Here is a 24,882-nt window from a genome sequence, read left to right as displayed (position 1 = left end):
ATGGAAAGAAAAAAATGGTGAAAGTAAGCACCCAAAGTCCAAGCACAAATATTTTGTCATATGGATGATCCGTCAATATGGCTCCTTACCTTTCAATGGGGGAGTGTAGAGGACACCGAGTGGACTGATATAGGACACCCCATCCCAACCATCTGCATCTGGGCTATTATCATCTACAGCGTTGCCACCTGCAGTACATACAATTTCTGTTACACATTCCAACTTTTTAATGTGTCAACTGTATCGCCGTTTGGGCTGGAACCATATTTACCTATGTATCCTCCGCCACCACCTCCGGAGGAGCATCCGCCGCCCCCTCCTCCGAAACCACCTCTAGTTTCCCAACCCCACTTCTTCAGGGCTTGGGGGCAGGACTCCCCTCCAGTAGCACCATCCGCCAGTGACTTTCCTGCCCATGGAAAGGCTGTGTGGTCACTCCATCCACCTCCCCCACCTGCCGCATAAAATAAAAGGACAGAGCTCAGTGTTGGGTTATCTAGCGGGTTATTTGTACCGTCTGTATAACAACTGAACATTTACTTTGTCCTTCAACTCATCCTCGCACAGTAATTACCTTTTAATATCCCTTTTAGAATGTAAGCTTTTATGTTATAACTGTACTGTCTCCCTATATATTGTACAGCATGTATGCAAACTGTTGGTGCTATATAAATCCTGTATAAAGTGACCTTTTTATTGTCATGCAGTCAGGTTGTAATGTGGCCAGCTTTAGATTATAGTTCTGTTCTAATATATAAAGTCTGTAACGAGGTGATAAGTGAAATATTACTAATAATTGTTGTGATAATTTAATAATGACAATTTAAATGTGATAATTTTGGGCAGTTAAGCAATATTATAGCAATGAATCTGCAAAAAATGTTTGGGTGACCCTGATAGCAGATATGATGTGTTTTGTAGTGCCTTTAGCTGGACATCTGCTGGATTCTAACTCGCATAAATAACAAGAAAAAGAAAGTGAACCCCCCTGGAATTTACCTGCCGCCCCGGATTTTCCATTCAGGCCCGGCACGGTGAAATTGCTCTCCAGCCGCTCCGGTTGGATGATATTTGCTTTCGCCTTATACGCTCTGCCACCTCCTCCTGCAGCGATCAGCAGTGGGCTGTACTTCCCGTTCTCCAGCTATGACAAATAATAACGCAGAGATATCAGCAGAACATTCTCCACCTTTTACTACAAGTTAAAATGTAGCATAAACATAAAAATATATATAAAAACAAATTGAGGTCAAACAGTGGTGTTGATTTGCTTGACCAATGAAAAGCTTCCTTGCATGTTTTGCCTGGCACTGGAAATTGGAATCTGATCGCTTGCTATGAGCAACAACACTATTTTCCTGCACCTTGTTTTGAACACATAAGCCCACTTCAGCCAAATGTCCATTCTACCTGGTAATAGAGATGTTAGCACTGCAGCCTGCCTACTCTGAGACTAGGTCTCAGTATTTACCTGGGCACTCAATATCTGCATGGGCTTTTATATTCTGCTGTTTGTTAGAACCCCCAAAACATGCTGGTTGGTTAACAAGATTTTGCCTAAATAACCCTTGGTGTGGGCGTGTCTGTATGACTGTGACAGGGCTCCTTGTGGGCAGGGATGATACTACATTGTCAGGGTTTCTTATGGGCATGGAGATACTACTTTATCAGGGCTCCTCCTGGCATGGATGATACTACATTCTCAGTGCTCCTTGTGGGCATGGATGATACTACATTGTCAGGGCTCCTTGTGGGCATGGATGATACTATATTCTCAGGGCTCCTTGTGGGCAGGGATGATACTACAGATTCAGGGCTCCTTGTGGGCAGGTATGATACCACATTCTCAGGGCTCCTTGAAGGCAGGAAGATATTACATTCTCAGGGCTCCTTGTGGGCAGGGATGATACCACATTCTCAGGGCTCCTTGAAGGCAGGAAGGTACAACATTCCCCAGGCTCCTTGTGGGCATGGATGATACTATATTCTCAGTGCTCCTTGTGGGCGGGGATGATACTACAGTCTCGGGGCTCCTTGAAGGCATGGATGATACTATATTCTCAGGGCTACTTGTGGGCAGGAAGGTACAACATTCTCAGGGCTCCTTCTGGGCAGGGATGATACTACAGTCTCAGGGCTCCTTGAAGGCAGGGACATACTATATTCTCAGTGCTCTTTGTGGGCATGGAATATACTACATTCTCAGGGCTCCTCGTCGGCATATATGATAAAAGACTACATTCTCTGGACAGCACCGCAGAATCTACTAATGATATATATCATTATTAATTATTATTTTGGCATAGTGTTGTGCTCTGTTGGTCATCACTGAAAGCAGAAGTTTGGTAGTAAATTTAAGGATATTATTTACCGGCTTAAAGAGAACTTGTGGTTTGACCATGTAACACCTGCAACTTGGAGCTTACACCGACCTAAAAAGTGCCTAAGCAGACAATCCCCAAGCACCAGCACCATCACCTGGAAGGCAGGAGGGTGAGTCACATGCCCTTTCATACCCGGAGTACCGGGTATTTCTGTTTCACTCTTGAAGCCAACAGAGAAACTGGAGTGTGCACAAAATGAAAAAAAGGCCTCGGCCATGAGGGGGTTAATAATAATAATAGTAATAATACTGACTATGGATTGTAAGCCCATTTGTGGCACAAATTGTTAGTAATGAATCAATTATTTTAGTACATTTGTGTGTTTATAAACGTCTTTATTAATAGTGTGTGTGACTATGATGGTGATGTTAGATTGTAATCTCTGCAAACGGTTCTCTATCCTCCTCAACGTGCGTCAGAGCGCTACACAACGACAGCGATAATAATAATGTATGTGGTTAGGATGGGCGACGTACAACAGAACTAAACAAATATGGGTCATTAAAAAAAAAGAAATATTGCTTTTGCCTCCTTTTTTGTTTGTTTCCTCCCTTTCTCGCCGATTCTCTGCTCACATTCGTTTTCCTTTAGCGGCTAATTTTTTCACTCTCGGCAACGTTCCATTATCGACAAGCTGCAACAATCTTTCCAGTTCAGTTTCCAATCAGCGGCGTCGGGCCGCCAGGAGTAATTGTCAGTTAAACTGCGGAGAGTTCTTATTGAATTCTGACTCCATTTCTCTGAGAGGAGCGAGAAAATTATTAATGACTCCCGCCTGTTTAATATCCATTCTGCGAGGAAGCCGCTGCATGGACCGCGGCACCCCCGGTTCTTGTCAACCGAGTGCCGAACGTATATTAATTGCCTTGAACTGAGTAAATGGAAACCGTGGAAAGGCCAGCACTTCTGCAACAACTAATTATTAAAAGTCATAATTCATCGCTGTTACAGTATGCAGCCACTGCGACCAAAGTACAAAAACAAAATAAAAGTTCATTGATAGGTAAATCGCAGCTTGGCCAACACGATGTTCTGTCTATTAAATTCTGCCCACCAACCAATTATGTCCGCCATCGCCATCTTATCAACACACACTATATTGCCAAAACATATTGGGACACCACTCCAAATCAATGGATTTAGGTGTTCCAATCACCTCCATGGTCACAGGTGTATAAAATCGCGCACCTCGGCATGCAGTCCCGGCCTTCTCGCCCAACATCAGTACCTGACCTCACAAATGGTCCAACATTCCCATAGACACACTCCTAAACCTTGTGGACGCCTTCCCAGAAGAGTTGAAGCTGTTATAGCGGCAAAGGGCGGAGCCAACTCAATATTGAACCCTACGGACTAAGACTGGGATGCCATTAAAGTTCATGTGCGTGTAAAGGCGTCCCAATAATTTTGGTAATATAGTATATGTTGTATGTCTTAAATCTGAATCAAACAGATAAAAACACAGATTAAATACATATAAGGAAGCTGTTTACCTGCCAAAGGATTTGTATTTTTGCCCATCCAATCCTCAGATTTGCACAGCTCCATCACAAAGCTCATCCTTGCCTGGCAAGTTAAGAGACCTGGTTTTCCGCTGCTGCAGTAAAGTAACACTTACAGGTCTTGTCCCTCCCCCCAGACTTTGCTGCTCCTCTCTCTCAAGGTTGTGGGTAAGCTGTAATCCTTAGGGGTTTACTATAAGACAATACATTCTCTAGGTGGATTAGCCTCCACTGGGTTTTATCTCAGCAGTTACAAGAAGAACCCAAAATGTGAGTTAACTGAACATACACAATAGTTTCAAAACCAAACTAAGTTGTTTGTGGCGGGAGCCATCCGATGTCTGATCGTGTTATTTGAGAAGCTACAGTATTTCAGGAGAGGAGAGTTATAGAGGAAGGAGCAGAGTCCTCCAGCAGAGCAGAGTATTTCAGGAGAGGAGAGTTAGATAGAAGAAGGAGCAGAGTCCTCCAGCAATGCAGAGTATTTCAGGAGAGGAGAGTTATAGAGGAAGGAGCAGAGTCCTCCAGCAGTGCAGAGTATTTCAGGAGAGGAGAGTTATAGAGGAAGGACCAGAGTCCTCCAGCAGTGCAGAGTATTTCAGGAGAGGAGAGTTAGTGGAAGGACCAGAGTCCTCCAGCACTACAGAGTATTACAGGAGAGGAGAGTTATAGAGGAAGGAGCAGAGTCCTCCAGCAGTGCAGAGTATTTCAAGATAGGAGAGTCATAGAGGAAGGAGCAGAGTCCTCCAGCAGTGCAGAGAACTTCAGGAGAAGAGAGTTGGATAGATGAAGGAGCAGAGTCCTTTAGCAGTGCAGAGTATTTCAGGGCAGTGGTGTGCTGGGCATAAGGTCGTGTAGCAGTGAGGGGGTCACAGCTCCATATGACAGGGAGTGATTTGACTGACATGTAGAATGCAGCTAGGTAATAGGGATGAGCTCAGGTTCGGACTGGATGCGGTCTGAACCTGAGCTCCATGGAACCTGGAAATAGCTGCTCTCAAACACGGAAGGAAACTCCTTCCCTGCCACCCAATCAGCTGCGGACATGGAACTCCCTGACGTAAGCAAAGGGGTGGAAAGCAGTGATGTCATTGACCTTATATGGCTACATAAGGTCAATGATGTCAGCACCAGCATCCTGCCCCTTTGTTTATTGTCAACGGCTGTGAGGGAAATGCCCCAACTTGCAGCTGATTGGGTGGGAGGGTTCGGTAGATCCATGGTTAGATGAGCTTAGGTTAGGACTGGGTTCCATCCAAACCTGAGCTCATCCTTGCTAGGTAAGGAGACAAATTGACAGTTCCATTATAGACTCTATGAGGTGCTGGAGTTTACATTACCTTAAATATATATGTAGCTCCTCCCCCTCCACCGCCTCCTCCTGCCCATTCGTTTACGCTTCCATTGACTCTTATCTCCTCTTCAATCACGTTATTCTCTCCGATACAAACCATTTTCAGGATGGGATCAACCTGAAGAATAATGAGAGGGTTAACAAGAAAAAAACCAACACAAAATATCATTACTGATAGCTAAAGCCTTGAAAGCAATGTTTCTAAACTCTTCTACCCCATCAGTACCCCAGGATTCACACATAGCCCGCACTGCTACAACGCTGAGCTGTAAGGCCCCATTCACACTGAGCTACAACTTTTTCAGCGCTGATTTGAGCTAAGCGACATTGAGCTACAGAGAACATTTTGTCACACTACGTAGCGCTTCTCTTGGCCGTCTATTGGGGCCAAATCGCTTGAAATCTGGCAAAGAATAGCTCACGTTCGAGTGACAAGCTTCAGCTACACGCTACAGGTGACATTGAGCTGCAAGATGTGAACATCTCCATTGAAATGCATTGAACGAGCAACACTGAGCTTCATATTTGAGCGATTTTTGAGCGGAAATCGCGCTACAAAACTGGGGTCTAAGGCTGCTCTAAGAATGTCCCGCTGAGCTCCTGGCAACCAGTCATGTCATTGGTTGCCAAGAGCCGGGCAGGAGCATCCCAGGTTGCAAAGAACTGGGACGGGAGATGTGTATGGCCCTTATACAACTCCTAAAGAGATGCAGCATGCCTCATTACAGGGGCGGCCCTGGATGTATTTAATAAAGGGAGTCAATGAGGGGGTGTTTAGCCTGCCAGCTGAAGGAAATAAATCACACGGATTCCCTCATCCATGCTAAACCGCACAAACGGATGAATCTTCCCTGCCGGTGTATTGTATTTATCCAGCTGATGCCCGCCCCTTTCAGAATACCTAAGCAGTGACTGCCATTGATTGACTGGAGTCACTGGTCGGCCAACAATTTTCCACCTGGCTCCTTCAAGATAAGTTGATTGAGGCGGGTGGTGCTAGCAGGCCCATTCAAGCTCCGATTTCTGCAGAGTCAGCAGGACGTGACTGAAATTCGATCAGTGTATGGGCCACTTCCCTCATACAATTGTTATCATGATACACAGTCTGATTTTTATACTGATTTAATAAAGTGTACTTCTTTAATGAAAGAGGCATTTGATGGCCCCTGAAATGCATTGGATCATATTTTGAGGAAAGGAATAATAAATAAATGAGGAAATAACCGGAAAATTGTATTCATACTTACCAGCAATTTTCCTTTCCTGTCTAGCTCCATGGCAGCACACTAATGGGTTAAATATATCGGTCTTGGTAGCCATATTGGTGTGATAACTTTGGACTTGTTGGTGGCAGCGCGAAGCCCTGGAGAGTCCAGAGGAGTCAATGTTGAGCAGCTGAAGCTCATTGGCCACTAAGGTTGGGTTCAGTGGAACTGACGGACCCCAGGGTTATTCTCTGGCAGCCAAGGTCACAAACACAACCCCCATGTTACATTTAAGGCATGTTTGTTATGCAAACAGAGATGCAAGGCAAGCACAACTTCTCTCATGTAGAAGCAATCCGCGGCAGCATGTTGTCATTCAGGTAAAAATAATGACCTTATCTGAAGCATCAGACGACAGAATCGATAAAAACACTCTCCTGTCTACGCGTTTCAAGACTGTACTCACTCCTTACTTAAGCTATCGATCCTGGTGTGAAGATTTCCTATTAGCGCAGAGATTCTTTTATTTTCCATTTGATGCTTTTGTACTATTTTAAGAAATGCTGCTCGTTACAAAAAAAATAAATAAATAACCAGTGTGATTTCTCTGTTCTTGGATCTCTGTGGGGTTTTTTTTTTTTGCGACCCCCTAAAAAAAAAGTTCTAGAAGTTCAAAGATATCTTTGAGCATCGCTGAGTGCCGCGCTCAAAGGCCTCTCTCCTGCCTGGGTGATTACATTACTGATGCAAGTGACGCGGATTCACCTCTTGTGCCATCAACCTTTAGTCTATCACGCTGTTAAATAGCAGTTCAGTGGAGAAGAAGCTGATGGTCAGAGCGCTTGGTCTACCCTTCCTAAATCCTTCACGCTAATTTAGTTTCCAAGCGCGAATGAGGAGATGGCTTTAATGACTAATGAAGTGTCCCGGGCTTTTCGAGAAAGCGCAAAAAAAATTAAAACATTTCAAATTGTATTATAAAGCACTTTTCCGCCGAGAAGGATATTGTAAAGATGCTGATTACAATCCAATTAGTTAGATAAACTCTTGTCCAATGGCGCAGAACCCAATTACTCCAACAGTCAATACATCTGTTCTGCCGCTACATTTCATTAAATTAATATTTCGGCTTTATTAAATGGGGCCGGAATTTGCTTGATTAAAACGTATAGATCACTTTCTCCCCGCAGACAATGAAACTGAATAAAGGAACAGACGTCAAAAATGAAGTCAAGAGCTATACTAAAGATCTCAATGAAAGTTGAGGTCTGGTCTATTGATCCCTTCCAAATGTTTCAAGTTACCCCGTGATTGTTTATTAAAGTAACACTAGACTCAGGAGTTAAAACTTAAAAATACATTCTAGTATCTTAACTATTAACAACAATGTATCTTATGTGTGCATCACTGGGCTGTACATCCTCAAATCATCTCTTAATGGTGCTGACACTGTCCTTCCTTCTGGAGGGGGGCTGCTTTTGTCCCCCATGGTCCCTGTGTGTGTTGTAAAGTAGCCACCGCTCCAAGCTTACTCCTGTGATGGACTACAATCTCACGTTTAGTTTATTAATTTGTATTGAGATTGTAGTCCATCACAGGAGAGAGAGAGAGATGTGTGTGTGTGTGTGTGTGTCTGTGTGGGAGTCACTAAGCATTCCCATACCCCTGTATATTGTGTTCCCCGAGGAAGACATCTACAATTTTTATGAATGCGTCTATACTCTCAGCTGACACCACTACCTGGGGAAGAGAGTACTGCTCCAACAGTAAAGAATCCCCATACACAGTTTGAGATAAACACCTCTTCTCTTCCAATGTCATGTGGTGGCCTCTTCTCTTCTTTAGGGACATTAGAGTAATCTCTCTTTGTTACCGATTCACCTTCACCATTCATCAATTTGTACAATGCAACCATATCCCCTCCCAAGCTCCTCATCTTCAGGGTGAACAAGTGCAATTTCCCTAATCTTCCCCCATAGCCCAGCCCATTTAATAATTGTTAATGAACAAGGAAATGATCTTATTGCAGCAGATCTGTGTGGTTTTGTGTATAAAAAAAGTGAAATGTGTCAATTCTCATAGTTTTAATAGTTTTTGGAATTATGATTTTAATTGTATAGATATCTTATTAGCCATGCCTCTAGGGTACGTTAAGAGTTTGGAGTTGTGCATGAGATCTTCCAAACACCTATTTGGGGAACAGTCTAGATTAGACAAATTATAAACACTCTCCCCAACCATAGAATATACCAGACCAGTATCTACATAAATATAGAAGTAGTCAGTTACCCGGGGGCAGGCATCCTCCCCTTGTTGGCCAACCAATATATATAGTATGTCATCCTTCTGTAGTTCAAAAACCCCAACCAGTGCCGTGCCGTGAGCCCTCGTAGGAGTTTTCACTCCCATTCCGCCAGCTGCTCCGTATCCTGATATCCTGAAAGAAAATAAAGCAAGACATAATGAGGGGAATTTATCAAAACTGGAGCAGACAAAATCTGGAGCAGCTGGGCATGGCAGCCAATCAGCTTCTCTCTTCAGTTTGTTCAGTTAAGATTTGAAAATGAAAAAGAGAAGCTGATTGGTTGCCGTGCACAGCTGCTTCACATTCTGCCTGCTCCGGTTTTGATAAATTCCCTTCTATGCATTACCATGATGTACTGAGACTTATTTTTCTATGTTCATTTTGAATAGGATTCAATGGACTCTCAAAGGGTCAGGCTACCTAAAAATGATATTTTAGATATAAATGGAGCCTTGTGTTAACTTAATTCCTGTCCACCTTGGAATTTTGTGTGTTCCACCCATCTTTGTGTGGTCCGGCTACTACGGATACATTATACATAACATACAATAAATAATAATATGGGAGCCCCTCATAATGAACAAAGCAGGTGTGCAGACCTGGGAACTCAGCATAGGAATGGTGGGAGGCCTTCAGAATGGGCACAGCAGGAGTGTAGACCCGGAAACTCAGCACAGGGATGGTGGGGACCCCCCTATATTGGGCACAGCAGGTGTACGGACCCAGGAACCCAGTGCAGACATGGTGGGAGTTCCTCATAATGGGCACAGCAGGTGTACAGACCCAGGGACCCAGTAAAGAGATAGTGGGAGCTCCTCATAATGGGCAGAGCAGGTGTGCAGACCTGGGAACGCAGCATAGGAATGGTGGGACACCCTCATAATGGGCACAGCAGGAGTGTAGACCTGGGAACTCAGCACAGGGATGGTGGGCCCTCCCTATAATGGGCATACCAGGTGTACAGACTCGGGAACTCAGCACAGGGGTGTTGGGAGACCCTCATAATGGGCACAGCAGGTGCACAGACCCAGGAACCCAGTGCAGACATGGTGGGAGTTCCTCGTAATGGGCACAGCAGGAGTGTAGACCCGTGAACTCAGCACAGGGATGGTGGGGACCCCCCTATAATGAGCACAGGGGTGTTGTGAGCCCATCATAATGGGCACAGCAGGTGTACAGACCCAGAAACCCAGTGCAGACATGGTGGGAGTTCCTCATAATGGGCACAGCAGGTGTTCAGACGCATGGACCCAGTACAGAGATAGTGGGAGCTCCTCATAATGGGCACAGCAGGTGTGCAGACCTGGGAACTCAGCATAGGATTGGTGGGAGACCCTCATATTGGGCACAGCAGGAGTGTAGACCCGGGAACTCAGCAAAGGGATGGTGGGAGACCCTCATAATGGGCACAGCAGGTGCACGGACCCAGGAACCCAGTGCAGAGATGGTGGGAGCTCCTCATAATGGGCACAGCAGGTGTACAGACCCAGGAACTCATGGTGAGAGCTTATTATAACCTCTCTCTCTTTTATATATATAAAACGACACATTCCCTTTAAGGAGCATTGTCAGACTAGGACAGCGAACATTACTATTCAGGTGACGCAGTCAGATATCAAGCGGTTGTTAAAGCAGTGAGATATTAACACGAGTAGGATATAAATACCTGAAAGGTTATAATTATGACGGTGTAACTACACATCTGAAGAGACACTTGTTAATGATAAGTACAGAGTTCGGCTGCTCTCATGTAATTACACGGCATGATTAGACCCGCTGCATTCACCCCATACGTGGAAAGATCAGACCGAGTGATACAAGTCCGTGCCGCTACTTAAGCAGAGGAGGCCAGCTAATGAGAGGTTCAAGAAAAACTTAGGTTAGCACCATCTGCGTCTCAGCTGACCACAGAACATAAGCCCAAAGCTCGATCAGAATATCAATAATCTTGGGCCATAAAGTGGCTGGATTAGAAGGAGCCCAAAAATGTACAAATGGTGATAACTTTCTGTCCAACTTGACATTTGTATCTAAATTTAGCAATAGAACTATAAGGGTTATCAGAGGATGTAGAGGAGTCAGAAGACTCTTTAAAGTTCAAGATGCATGAAACCATCTCTTCTTTTTTTTTCTTTTCTAGCATTAGTTCTCACCAAAATGGGGCGGAGCTTGGTGTTATCATTCAGGTGTACCTAGCGGGAACTGTGATGTTGAAATACAGCCCTGGAAATGGCAATACTTCCGCCATCTTTTTTACCTGTGCTTTATAAGTAATGAGACCCGCAAGCATCACCTGTATCGGTTGGTTTCGGGCACCCGCCAGATCTGTACGCCCCTTTGCGTTCCCGTCCCGACTATTACGCTGAAGTTCTCATAGGCTTCATCGCACAGCTTCTGACTCGGCCCCTGAGGACCGCTGGCCCCGCACGTTGTCAAGAACCAGTAACCTGCAAGACAAGTAACACCCTATTATATTCGGAATCATTATTATATCATGGACAAGGCAAATTCCAGGGATTGATAGCAGCCAATCAGGAATGTTTGAGTTGGAATGAATGAGAGGCAGGCGTGGTCTCATCAGTGGGCATGTCCTGTTCTCATCCGCAGGCGTGGCCTGGTCTCATCAGCAGGCGTGGCCTGACCCATGCCTAGCGGGAGTGTAGAGCAGATCTATATTTTGGTCTGTGAATGCTTATTTTTAGGAAGGATCTTAAAATATTGTAAATGGAGAATGCCCTTGAAAAATAACTTTATGGGTGAAACAGCGAGGTTGCCCCAGACAAACTCCCAGATAGCAAGTATAACTTGCCACAAACTTGTGGCAGGGTTAAATTGTAATTCTTGTTAACTTGCAGCACACATTCCTGGCAAGTTGTAGACTTGCAGAACACTCGCAGCACAAGTTCTAGTTGACACTTTTTGAATTTGTAGCAAATTTGCTTGGCAAGTCTACAGCAAGAGTCCTGCCGGTCTTACGAAGAGCTTTGCGAGTGTACAGCACTTTTACAAAGCACGTTGATCTGGTTCTGGAGACTTGTAATGCAGACTTGCTGTAATTGTGCAACAAAATGGTGAAGCTCGGCAAGTCTAGCAATAGTTTAGCAAGTCATTTTCAAACTTGCAGCTCAATTGCTTGCTATCTGGGCTCTGCATCAGGAAATACTAGCTGACTGGCTGTCATGCTCATCCTTTGTCAATGCTCATATATACAGTACATTTAGATAACAATTTCGTATATGACAGATTTAAAGTGTAACTCCAGTCTGGCTACAAAAAAATTAAATGTCCCCCACCAGATGCAAGATATAATGCTTCTTTTTCCAAGAGATTACTTAATAGAGAAAAATGGTTACCTTCCTCCCACCAGATCCAGGAGTGACAACTGGTCCCTGGAAGCCACTGTTGTCAAAGGGCCTGCCCACATTCCACAGCAGGAGAGAAGAAGATTGGATGGGGAGCGGTTTTAGGGATGCACCGATAAATTTTTCCGGGAATCGAGTATGAGTACTGATAATTTTTTTTCCTGTACTCGCCGATACCGAATACCGATACATGAAGAAAGCCGGGTGAAGTGTAATGACTCGCCGCCCGACTACCTGATTAACCGGGAAGCTGCCTCCATGCTTCCTCGTCATAAGGTAACGAGGAAGCATGGAGCCGGCTTTCTGGCCAATCAGGAAGCCGGGGGGTGGGTAATGGCGCTTCCTGAACGACCAGCTTCCCGACCAATTAAGAAGCCGGGCGGCGAGTTATTGCACACTGCCCTGCTTCCTGATTGGCTGAGAAGATGGCTCCATGCTCCCTCATCACCAAGTGATAAAGGAGCACCGAGCTTCCCGGGCCAATCAGGAAGCCAGGCGCCGTGTATTGACTCACCGCCCGGGTTCCTGATACCAGAAGTTCTGGTATCGGGATAAGTATTGGGAGAATTTGGGCAAGTACAAATACTCGCCCAAATACTCAGTAACGGCACCGATACTAGTATTGGCATCGGTCCATCCCTAGGCGGTTTAATCCCATTGGTCAGCCTTGACTTCAGCTTTATTATATGTGAGCCCCAACAATGGACTTCCCTTATTTGCTCTTATTACCATTGCACATATTTTGTTGGCAAAAACATACCTGTGGCTCCTGCCAAAAATCTCCTGAGCTGCTGAACTTCCTGTGCTGTAGGCCTGAGCGGATTGTTATCAGTAACCATTGCTCCCTCCTGCCTGCAGCAGACTGATCACTGGGGGGGGGGGGATGCTTCCTACTGCCGGCAGCAGACTGATCACTGGGGGAGAGGAGACTGAGGAAATGCATCCTCCTGCCGGCAGCAGACTGATCACTGGGGGAGAGGAGACTGAGGAAATGCATCCTCCTGCCGGCAGCAGACTGATCACTGGGGGAGAGGAGACTGAGGAAATGCATCCTCCTGCCGGCAGCAGACTGATCACTGGGGGAGAGGAGACTGAGGAAATGCATCCTCCTGCCGGCAGCAGACTGATCACTGGGGGAGAGGAGACTGAGGAAATGCATCCTCCTGCCGGCAGCAGACTGATCACTGGGGGAGAGGAGACTGAGGAAATGCATCCTCCTGCCGGCAGCAGACTGATCACTGGGGGAGAGGAGACTGAGGAAATGCATCCTCCTGCCGGCAGCAGACTGATCACTGGGGGAGAGGAGACTGAGGAAATGCATCCTCCTGCCGGCAGCAGACTGATCACTGGGGGAGAGGAGACTGAGGAAATGCATCCTCCTGCCGGCAGCAGACTGATCACTGGGGGAGAGGAGACTGAGGAAATGCTTCCTCCTGCTTGCAGCAGACTGACTACATCATCTCAGCCTAGGCAAAGTCGCTGCACTTTACACTAGTGGTTCTGGATGGGGGGGTACAAAGCAATGATTTGCATGGCTCCATCCATGGTCCTGAAATGAGGAACAATCCTCTTATTTTTGGGATATGTGATGGAATGAGACATGTCTAGGAAGGCTTTACTGAGCTACAGACAATAACAAAGACATACACGAGAAATCATGTAAAGAGGTGGAATTTATAAAGAACACTTTGCGGTAGACAATGAAATAAGTGAGTCTTTGTGTTCACTGGAATGCGACATCATTTCCTTTGCAGAGAGCAGTGGTGCAGTTCTCAGTGACAGATGGGTTTGGGAAGCACAAGGGACTGGACAGCCAAGGGAGGAAGAGACGAGCGAGCAGATGGAGGCTGTGGCTGCCTTGCTGCATCGGGTGCCCCCCAGCACCGGCACCTCTAGGCACGGGCCCACAGATCCCATCGCTGCATTTAATTCTACATAAAGAGTAAAAGCAATAAACTTCAATTCTAAAAATAACACCGTGGGGCTGAATGTTTCAAATATGTGAACAGACAATATCACAATATGCTTTAAAATGAATGCAAACCCTAAGAATGAACTTCCCTTATTGTCTCACTTTTGGTCTGGCAGATACACCATTGAAAGGGTTTTGTTCAATTGGTTTGATACCTACAAAAAAAACTAAAAACTTGCTGATCCTGCAAGAAATCTTTGCTCTCTGTCTGGGCTACATTGAAATTTCAAGCAGTGTCACCAGCCCTAAGAGCTACAGAGCACCTCCACCCTATGTTAAGGAGATGAGGAGAGGGGAAGTTGTCTGTAGTCCTAACAAACTTCCTGTCCTAGGGTGACAACGCTGCTCCTCAATAGTTACAGTACAGCAAGGAGTTGCAGTGGATTGCATTGTACTGTGCTGCAAAAATTCTACATGCCCCTTTTGGTCCATTTTAGTGCATTAGGCAGAACCTTCAAATAAATGAACATGTTACTCTATATAACTCTGCTCTCCTCCTGAAATACTCTGCTCTACTGGAGGACTCAGCTCCTTCCTCTATCTAACTCTCCTCTCCTGATATACTCTGCTCGGCTGGAGGACTCTGCTCCTTCCTCTATAACTCTCCTCTCCTGGAATACTCTGCTCTGCTGGAGGACTCTGCTCCTTCCTTTATATAACTCTCCTCTCCTGGAATACTCTGCTCTGCTGGAGGACTCTGCTCCTTCCTCTATCTAACTCTCCTCTCCTGATATACTCTGCACTGCTGGAGGACTCTGCTCCTTACTCTATAACTCACCTCCCCTGATATACTCTGCTCTGCTGGAGGACGCTGCTCCTTCCTCTGTAACTCTCCTCTCCTGAAATACTCTGCACTGCTGGAGGACTCTGCTCCTTCCTCTATCTAACTCTCCTCTCCTGATATACTCTGCACTGCTGGATGACTCTGCTCATTCCTCTATCTAACTCTCCTCTCCGGAAATTCTCTGTGTTTGATCACTTTAGATGCTGATTAATCCCAGAGGCTAGCACAGGCACACTGGGACTTGTCACTCATCAAACGCTGGATGGAAGCCAGGTACCTGTGTCTGAATTAGAAGGCTGAGTAGTTTCAGGTGAAAGATTTGACATAATGTTAATTAAAGATTAATATCCATCTCTTCCTGCGTCTCCTTCCTTGGCCTGAGGAGCACCACTAATGGAAAAAGGTTCTTTATTAATTCTAGACAAGAACCTGATAATTCCTCCAAAATATGGCGCCGGCCCTGCTGATCCTAATCACAGAGGGGAAAACCAGAGGAAGAAAAAAATTTTTATTTGTCCCATTAGAAATTCTATAACGGCAGCCACCGGTCACACCGAGAGCCACGTAATGGATTAGGATGAAGCTAGGTAGAAACTTTAACTGTTTTTGGTCATTTTCATTTTATATTAAAGTTTATAAACTGATCATTCCCCTCCCCCCCCCCATGCAAGGAGCACCCGAATAATTATCTACCATTTGGTACCCTATGGAGGGAGGAAAGAAAGAAAGAAAGAAAAAAAGGGGAGGGGGAAGGAAGGAGAGAAGGCAGGAAGAAGGGAAGGAAGAAGTGAAGGAAAGAAGGAGGGAAGGAAGGAAAAAGGAAGAAAAGAAAGAAAGAGAAAGAAAGAAAGGAAAGAAAGAAAGAAGAAGGGAGGAAAGAAGGAAGGAAAGGAAGAAGGTAGAAGGAAGAAATTAAAGAAGAAAGGAAGGAAAAAGGAAGGAAGGAGAGAAGAAGGAAGAAAAGACGGAAGGAAAGAAGGGAGAAAGAAGGAAGGAAAGAAAATGGAAGGAAGGGCGGATGGGCTCAATTACAAATTATGGGGGCCCATAGCAAAGTTTTCATGGTCATCATTCCGCCCCCTTGGTGACCTCTCTCTGGGGTACCTGGCAGTGTCAGCTGTGACAATACTGTTATTGATCTTAACATAGGTTCTGCCTAAATCCAGGACCGGTGATAAAAGAAACCTGCAGTATATTACATTTTTGTTCTCGGGTTTAGATCCGCTTTAGGTAATACAGGTTTTTGGGACAAACACTGCCTTGTTTTGGTGGTACTGTGCTTCAAAAAATATAAACATTTCCATAAAGTAATAGAGAAAAAAAAACACTTTTTGACCATTGGTAGTTTTAGAAAACAATTGTCTCTGTAGAAAAAACAATCTACATTTTATCCTTTAAATTTCTACATGTATGTAATGAGTCCTCTAATGTGCCAGGAGCTCGCCAAAATGCCAGCCAGAGCGTCCCGCTCAGGTCCTGGCAACTGGTGACGTCAGTGAGCTGGGCCGGAAGCCGCGCAGAGCATTACAGGTTGCTAAGAGCTCTGGGATGATGTGTCCGCCTCCCCCGCTCCCCTCCTGCTGTCTGTATTTCGTTGGGGAGATTTCCCTTCACATCCTGTCCTGGTAAGGCACAACAAAAAGTGAGATGGCATCTGTCTAGGCAGCGGTCTCAAAGTACCAGCCCGTGGACCAACTCCGGCCCGTGAGCCGGTACTAAGTGGCCCGCAGCCAGCTGACAAGTCGGGCACACGGTCTGCATCTCCAACGGATGCAGACCGCAGAGCTGCTCCTGTCAGCTCCGGCCGAATGATGGATCATTAGTAAGGTCTAGTGCAGACCTTACTAATGATCACCACTAGATCACCTGGGAACGACGATGTGCCTCCTCCCTGCACGGATGAAAGCTCCCTCCCAAGCCCCCCAGCTTATGATGTCTGCTGGGTGGCTTGGGAGGGGGGAAGTTTATTATTATATGTGCTGGGAGGGGGTGGTGACAGCTGCTGCATGTACACGCCTGCACTCCGCATGTAATGGTATGTTATATGATTACATGCAGTTACAAAAACAATCACTATCTCTGGATAAACAATTGTGTAACCACTGATAGTGACAGATTCCTAACTGCATGTAATCCTTTCACATATGATTACATGCGGTGCGCAGGCGTGTACATGCAGCAGCTGTCACCCGATCATTAATTTGAATGGGTGGCAGTTGCCGCTTGTAACATATGCAGACATTAACATTGGTACAACGCACTGCAGTGCACCACAATCCACATACTGTATGTTGTGGTTCCATGTATTGCTAAAAAACGGCCATATGCATTTTTTCATCTGTAGTGGAGTGCTGACAGCCCATTCATAATGAATGAGCTGCCCTAATGCAGTGCACAGTAACACACTGATTGTAATTACCAGTCCTCAGATCTGGTGACTACATTAGTACATGTTTTGTAATTACAGAAAGAAATGATTAAACCTGTCCGAAATGCAGTTGTTTTTTTTTTTTGTAACTTCCTTATCAGCTTTCTCAGCTATCTTCTGTGAACTACAAAGCAACCCTGTTCTGTGTAATGAAGATGAGCAGAAGGGGTGGTGTTTGTAGTTCCAAATCAGAAAAGCAGCCTAAGGTGATAACGCTGCTCCCCCATAGATACATTAGGGATAAGCTTGGGTTCAAATCAATCCTGAGCTAATCTGAACCCAGAAAGAAGCTGTCAGTGCCGGCCCAATCAGCTGTAGCTGGGGCGTTCCTGTCTGCAGCTGCATGGACACTAAGGTTGCTGGTGATATTATTGACCCTATATGGCCCACATTGCCATCACAGGTCCATCTCATTGATCAAACATGGCCATACAAGGTCAAGGAAGTAGGATGCTGGTGAGCAAGATGCTCACTCACTACTGTAAGGCTGAACATGGGCTCATCCAAACCTGGAAGGAAGCTGTCAGTGCTGGTCAAATCAGCTGCAGCCAGGGTGTTGCACTTAAACAAGGGGGTGGGATGCTGGTAACACCATTGACATTATATGGCCCACATTAGGTCAATCTCAATGAACAAACACGGCAACGTGGCCATACAAGATTAAAGAGGCAGGATGCTGGTGACATCATTGACCTTACTTGGCCAGATGGCCATAAAAAGTCAATTACATTGACAAAATATGGCCACGTGCCATATAAAGATATCCCCACCATACTGCCTCTTTGACCATGTATGGCCACATGGCCATATCTAATCAATGAAATTGACCTAATATGTCCATATGGGCCATAAAAGGTCAATGATGTCACCAGCATCCCGCCCCTTTGTTTAGTTGCAGCTGTGGACAGGGAATGCCCTGGCTGCAGCTGATTGGGCCAGCACTGAGAGCTTCCTTCCAGGTTTGGATGAGCTCGGGTTTGACCTAACAGTACAGTTAGTGAGCACTGTCACCCTAGCACAGGAAGTGTGCTACGGGCAGGATCACCAGGTGAAAATACAAGGAAGAAGCCTGAAAAAAGAAAACTAATGCAGCCACCACATCTAAGGACTGGAAAGCTGCAATCAATTACATTTCTATTTCTGGGATTAGATACACACACTTTTTTTACAAACCAACCAGTGGCGTAACAATCGCCATAGCGACCCAGGTGGCCGCTATGGGGCCCGGTCAGGACATCCCTGATGCCGTGCGGGCTGCCTGTGTCGCTATGGAATCTCATGCTCCTGGCTGTCACTGGCGGCTGTGAAGAGGAACATGCCGCTGTTCAGATCAGTGACAGAGCGTGTTCCTCTCCAAAGCCGCTGCTGAGTCAGTGACAGCCAGCAGCGGCGGAGGTGGCTGGACCCGACTGTGGAGGAGAAGGCAGGCCCGGCGATGGAGAAGGGGCCCATCAGCGACCGTGGAGGAGTCGGACAGCGGATCGGGGTTGACAGGTAAGTAGTGTGACCAGCCCACCTGAGACCCTGCAGAGTCCACCATAGAGAGTCTATGGTGGGCTCTGCAGGGTCACCCTCAGGTGGCCTGTGTGGGATCTCAAGTGGGTTCTGCAAGGGGTGTAACTGGAAATCACAGGATCCCATACAAAATTTTGCTATGGGGCCCTGAGATTTCCATACACCCAGTTTGTTGGATAGCTAATTACAACCCTCACTGAAAGCCAACAAGTCATTACTAACATCACAGCACAAGGGGAGCCCCCCTTGTATCCTCTGCTTCTATATGATAACCAGATCGTCCCTCTGCTCCATAAACAAAATTCATTATGGCTGAATAAGAGGTGTAAGCAGGCTGAAAGCCGATGCGTGACTAACCCTCAAACCGATCTATCACAGGCTCACCATCCGGATAAACATATGCAGATGGCGGAGGTACACGGAAGGCGGCTGATCATTGTCGCCGTGCGTCCGCTGTGAACTCGCAGTCATTACGCTCTGTCCTGCTCCCGCGGCTTTTGTAATAAATATTTAATGCATTAGCCATGTGGGCTAAGTGAGCGTATATGCGGGGCTAAGGAGTCACAGCTTACTGTGCAGAGGGAGCGGCTGATGTTTAATGATTAATAATAAAGTAGGGGTGCAAGTTAATAACCCGTCTAAAATCTATTTTGAGGCGTTGGCGGAGGGCCACGGTGCATGCAGGACCGGCGCTCGGCTCGTCAACAGGGTAGTAATACAGCGAACTGATTGTAAAACACGCGCAGAGAAACAAAGTATATATTTCTACACTTGTGCACCTGTCATTTTAACGTGGAACTCTGGGCAAAATACAAAAAGACATACACTGTATTCCCAAAAGTATTGGGACGCCGGCCTGTACACGCACATGAACTTTAATGGCATCCCAGTCTTAGTCCGTAGGGTTCAGTATTGAGTTGGCTCCTCCCTTTGCCGCTATGACAGCTTCAACTCTTCTGGGAAGGCGTCCACAAGGTTTAGGAGTGTGTCTATGGGAATGTTGGACCATTTGTGAGGTCAGGTACTGATGTTGGGCTCTGCAGACAGTTGGCGACTTCTGCGCACTGTGTGCTTCACCATGCGCTGACCCCGCTCTGTCATTTTACGTGGCCTACCACTTCGTGGCTGAGTTGCTGTTGTTCCCAGTTGCTTCCACTTTGTTATAATACCACTAACAGGTGACCGCGGAATATTTAGTAACAAGGAAATGTCACAGATGGACTTATTGCACAGGTGACAACCTATCACGGTACCACGCTTGTAGTCACTGAGCTCCTGCGACCAATTCTTTCACAAATGTTTGTAGAAGCGTCTGCATGCCGAGGTGCGTGATTTTATACACCTGTGACCATGGAGGTGATTGGAACACCTGAATCTAATGATTTGGAGGGGTGTCCCAATACTTTTGACAATATAGTGTATATGATACAATCTGGCAGCAGTTATAAGACAACAGGTTTTTTTTTAAACCCCCCTTGAAACAGTTTTAACCTGTTGATCCCTCTAGCAGATTCATTATTTTTCCAGTCCATATAATGAACTGGGTGCAAACTTATTCACTTTAAGGTCATTGCAAAGGACAAGGGGCCACTCTTTGGGGTCCATTTATAAACAATTTGCAGAGCCATTCACCCTGCAAATCTTTGTGAATGTTCAATCTGTGCAAACAGAGGCAAAAACGAATGTTCTTAATGTGGACCTTTACCCTCTTTTACTAAAAATCACATTAGCATGCAGCTCTGCTCGCTGATATGAAATCATCTTTCATTCATTAGTTCATTAGTTACATAAACATATTGTTCTTTTACTTACAATTACTGTTTTTCTACTTCCTGGTCCTCTTGGGCATAGTGATGTAATCTGTGCCCGAGCATTGCATCCTGGGAAGGTTACATCATCAGAGCATTGCTGGGAAATCTCATCTGTCACCTTATGGAATCCCAGGGAAAGGCATTTTCCTCCCCTGAGATTATGTGCATGGTCACATGTCCTAGTCACTTGTGCCAGAGTTCAAGGAAATGGCTCTGAAAATTGTTTATAAATAAGACTCCTTTGTGTCTGGAGGAAAAGAGGTTTAACTTCACATACGGAAAGGCTTTTCCACAGTACGAGCTGTGAAAATGTGGAACAGGCTACCTTAGGAACTAGTTCTAGTAAACCCAGTGGATTGCTATAAAAACATGGATACATTTAGATGCAGAGAATGTAACTGGGTTTTACCATTTATAAGTAGAAACACCAAAGATTGCTGATCCAGGAAATATGTGATTACCTAGGGGGATTAGGAAGGGTTTTGCCCCCTATTGCAGTAAATTAGATCATAGGGGTTTCTATAGATTTATAGGGTTTCTTCCACCTTCCTGTATCAACTATGCGTAACTGTGGGTATAGAGTTCAATTTATGGGGGGTGGGCTTAACTATGTAACACGGTCACACGGCTGTGCAGCGTGTCGGCATGGCCGCTTGTAGTCTCCACCGGAGGTGCATGTGACCAGGGCCAGATTTACTCTCCCTGCCGTTTCACCTAACTTTATTGCTTTCACACAGGAGAAAACAATCCCCTGTGTGATAGCAATTGGAGGTGACAGGTTCTTTTTATTGACCCTGTCATCTCCAATACAGGAGTTCTAGCACAGCACTGTGCTGCACCTGTGACAGGTGAGAGAGGAAGAGCACAGCTCTCCCCCCTCGCTGTCTACAGTCTACACGGAGCGGCAGTGAGAAACTCGGCGGCGGAGGACGGAACCAGAGGAGAGAGGTAAGTGCAGGGGGGAGGGGAGGAGTCTGCACACTGTTGACATCGCCGATTTCACATGTAAACGAAAAATCGGCTGTCTCACTCTACATTTAGTCGTGCTTGTGCAAAGTAGGACTGAATGTAGAGAGGGCAACTTCCCCACAAGGACACCGCTGCCGCCCCTCTGCGCCCTGCCGCCCCGAGGTCGGGCCTCAGTGGCCTTGTGGGGAATCTGGGCCTGCATGTGACATGGTGACAACGCAAGAGCACAATAGGGAGACAGTTGTCACCCCATAACAGGAAGTGCCTGAACAATGCAGGATCGTTTAAATTAAAGCTGCAGATTTAAAAACATTGAAGATCCGTGACACCGGGTTCCCATTGCATTATGGGTTTAGCATATCATTTTTAATAACAATATCATTGTTACTGCAAGTGAGCATTCCCTTTGCTGGCCTAAAGCCAGCCCGTCAGATGCCAGCCGGGGTGAGCAGCAACGCTGCCAACCATGCACACATTTATTGTCAGAGAAGGGTTTTAGAAATCCCAGCCAGCTTCATGTTGCAGAGGCGCCCGGCATTATTGTGTCACATAGATTAGTCGGGAGGAGATTTCATATCCACAGAAAAAGTTCATTTATTCTATGAATTGTTTTTATACAGTAAAGGAACTTTCTGAAGATGTGAAATCTCCTGACTGACCTCTCCGACACATGAATTCCGGGCACCTCTGCCACACAAAGCTGACTGGGATTTGTGGTTATGAATCATGGGGTTACATGGCAAAATGTTGATGGGGCCCCTGTGGCTAAGTCTCTCTGTAGCAGCTTGTGTGACAACACCTGTTATTGATCCTAACATGTCTAAATCAAGGACAGGCAGCAGGAGATCATAGTCAGTACTACTAAGGACCAGCGCTTTAAATGAGTAGTCTACAAACTGCACACAGAGGGCTGGAGGCGGCCATTTGCATGCATTTATCCGGCCCTTGGTGCAATATTCCTCCCAATGACACCAATGATGGGGCATCATTTCTTCCATTTACAGCAATGAGGGAGTACTACCGGTATTTCCCACTGTGACATGAAAGATAGGGCATTATTCCTTCCTCTGACACCAACAATGGGGCACAATTCCTTCCTCTGACACCAACAATGGGGCACAATTCCTTCCTCTGATGCCAATGATAGGGCACTATTCCTTCCTCTGACACCAACAATGGGGCACAATTCCTTCCTCTGATGCCAATGATAGGGCACTATTCCTTCCTCTGACACCAACAATGGGGCACTATTCCTTCCACTGACATCAACAATGGGACACTGTTTCTTCCTCTGACGTCAATGATAGGGCACTATCCCTCACACTGATACCAACAATGGGGCACTATTCCCTCCACTGACTCCAATGATGGGGCACTATACCTCCCTTTTACAAAACAATGAAACACTATTTCTCCCACTGAAACCAACAATGGAGCACAATTTCTTCCTCTGACACCAACAATGGGGCTCAATGTCTTCCTCTGACACCAACAATGGAGCACAATGTCTTCCTCTAACACCAACAATGGAGCACAATATCTTCCTCTGACACCAACAAAGGACAGTTACTTGGCCCTTTGTTTAAAGATGTAGTAGCAATAATAATGTATAAGTAAGTATACATAAGTAAATGCTTCTTATTGTACCAAGTGGGATATGTGATTAGAGAAGATCCTGAAGTCTTTTATACTGGAAACTGAACAATTTAGTTTTTCTTAACAGACTCCCTAATGGGACCCCCTCCTACTTCAGGCCTCATAGCAGTCACGTGGACTGCTATGGCTATTGGCCACTTCTTCCCTGATCCACCATCCCATATAAAGTCCACCCATAGCAACAAAGATTTGGGTCACCTAAAGATTTGGTTCAACATCATTAAGGATAAAGGTCTGCATAGAGACAGACATATTCTCCACAAATGGGAGGTCAGGCTGTAGACTATTACTGCAACTTTCCCAGATGAGTAGTCTGCATTTCTTTCCACCAACATGTTACTAACTTTGCCTACCTACATATAAGGAATCACTTACACTGTATTTAGCTCTGCTCTCTTTCCGCACCTTCCCCATTTTTTCTCTTTACTCAATTTTTACAGATTACAACGCACATGCATGCACACGTGTTGGAAAAAGAAGAGTAAATGGAAAGTCCATGAGAAAACAATATAGAAATAATTCTTTTCTTTCCTCCATTCGACCAACTTACTAATTCAATATTTGCTTCAGGACTGTGTTTAATATACATACAATTACGGTATATACTTCATGTTGAGTTCTCCACATGTCCTCATGATGTTTTCATCACAAGGACAATCATTTCTTCTGTCACAATCATTTCTTCTGTTACATTGTAGATGGAAAACAATATTATGGCACTACATGTTTATAATAAAGGGATTGGTAACCTTACAAGTCTGCGTGAATACATTTATGACATGCGGCATTTATACAGCATCACCACCATATTTAACCACTTCCGGGCCGGCCGTAGTAGAAAAACGGCCGGCCCGGAGCTCTCTAGATCTGAGCGTCTTTAGACGTCCGCTCAGACACGCGGGAAATTGCCGTCTTGGCCATCAATCACTGATAACACTAAACTGATGAGCGGTAAAAGCTTTTAAAGTGTCGCCTATGGCCAATTTTGGGTATGGTAGTTTTCTGCGATTTCGCGGGTGCGCGCAATTTTAAAGCGTGACATGTTTGGTGTCGTTTTACCCGACGTGACCCGATCTTTTATATTTTACCAAAAAACTGGTTAATAATACATGTTTCCTAACATAATGTAAAAAAACAACTTTTTTTTTTCAAAATGTTCTGTAATTTTTCCTAATTATAATAAAAATAAAAATAAAGCTCTATCTGTCCCTAAAAATTGTATAAAATTCATTTCAGTGCAGCGTTGCATGACGGAATAAACGTCAGTCAAAGTAGCAGCGCTGAACACTGAAAAATGGCCTGGCCAGGAAGGGGGTCTAAACACCTGGTCTTGAAGTGGTTAAAACAACATAACTGTTATCGCTAAACAGAAGCCCGTAAAGAGACCATGTTGCCAGGTGTTTTTTTAATTTAAATGCAATTTTTAAAAAAGTTGAAATATTACATACTTGTGTCCAAATTTTTAAAAAACGTGGTGCTTTTCATATGTACAATCCTTGCAAAGTTATAGCAGACCGTGCGCAAGAAAGCAAGGTCATTCATTTCCACGCTTCATAAATTGCAATATGATGTATACAGGGCCGGATTTACTCTCTCTGCTGCCCCAAGGCCAGGTTCCTCAATGAGGCCCCCTCC

At 45.4% G+C, this 24,882-nt stretch overlaps 1 protein-coding gene across 1 annotated transcript in view; it reads right to left on the bottom strand.

Annotated features, from left to right (window-relative positions):
• The window catches only part of ALK (anaplastic lymphoma receptor tyrosine kinase), a 93,471-nt gene that overhangs the window by 44,711 nt on the left and 23,878 nt on the right, over positions 1-24,882 (bottom strand). Inside the window, exons 6-11 of the mRNA XM_018568094.1 lie at positions 11,044-11,197; positions 8,735-8,882; positions 5,227-5,358; positions 1,000-1,144; positions 272-454; positions 90-188 (exon numbers count right to left, since the gene is read on the bottom strand). Of these exons, the coding sequence (XP_018423596.1) occupies positions 90-188; positions 272-454; positions 1,000-1,144; positions 5,227-5,358; positions 8,735-8,882; positions 11,044-11,197 (861 nt within the window). The remainder of the gene's footprint in view (positions 1-89; positions 189-271; positions 455-999; positions 1,145-5,226; positions 5,359-8,734; positions 8,883-11,043; positions 11,198-24,882) is intronic.

This window comes from Nanorana parkeri, unplaced genomic scaffold (assembly GCF_000935625.1).
Source record: "Nanorana parkeri isolate BGI_ZX_2015 unplaced genomic scaffold, ASM93562v1 scaffold31, whole genome shotgun sequence".
NCBI classification, from domain to species: domain Eukaryota; kingdom Metazoa; phylum Chordata; class Amphibia; order Anura; family Dicroglossidae; genus Nanorana; species Nanorana parkeri.
Note: the sequence above shows the minus strand (reverse complement) of the source record. Positions and strands in the feature narration are given on the sequence as shown.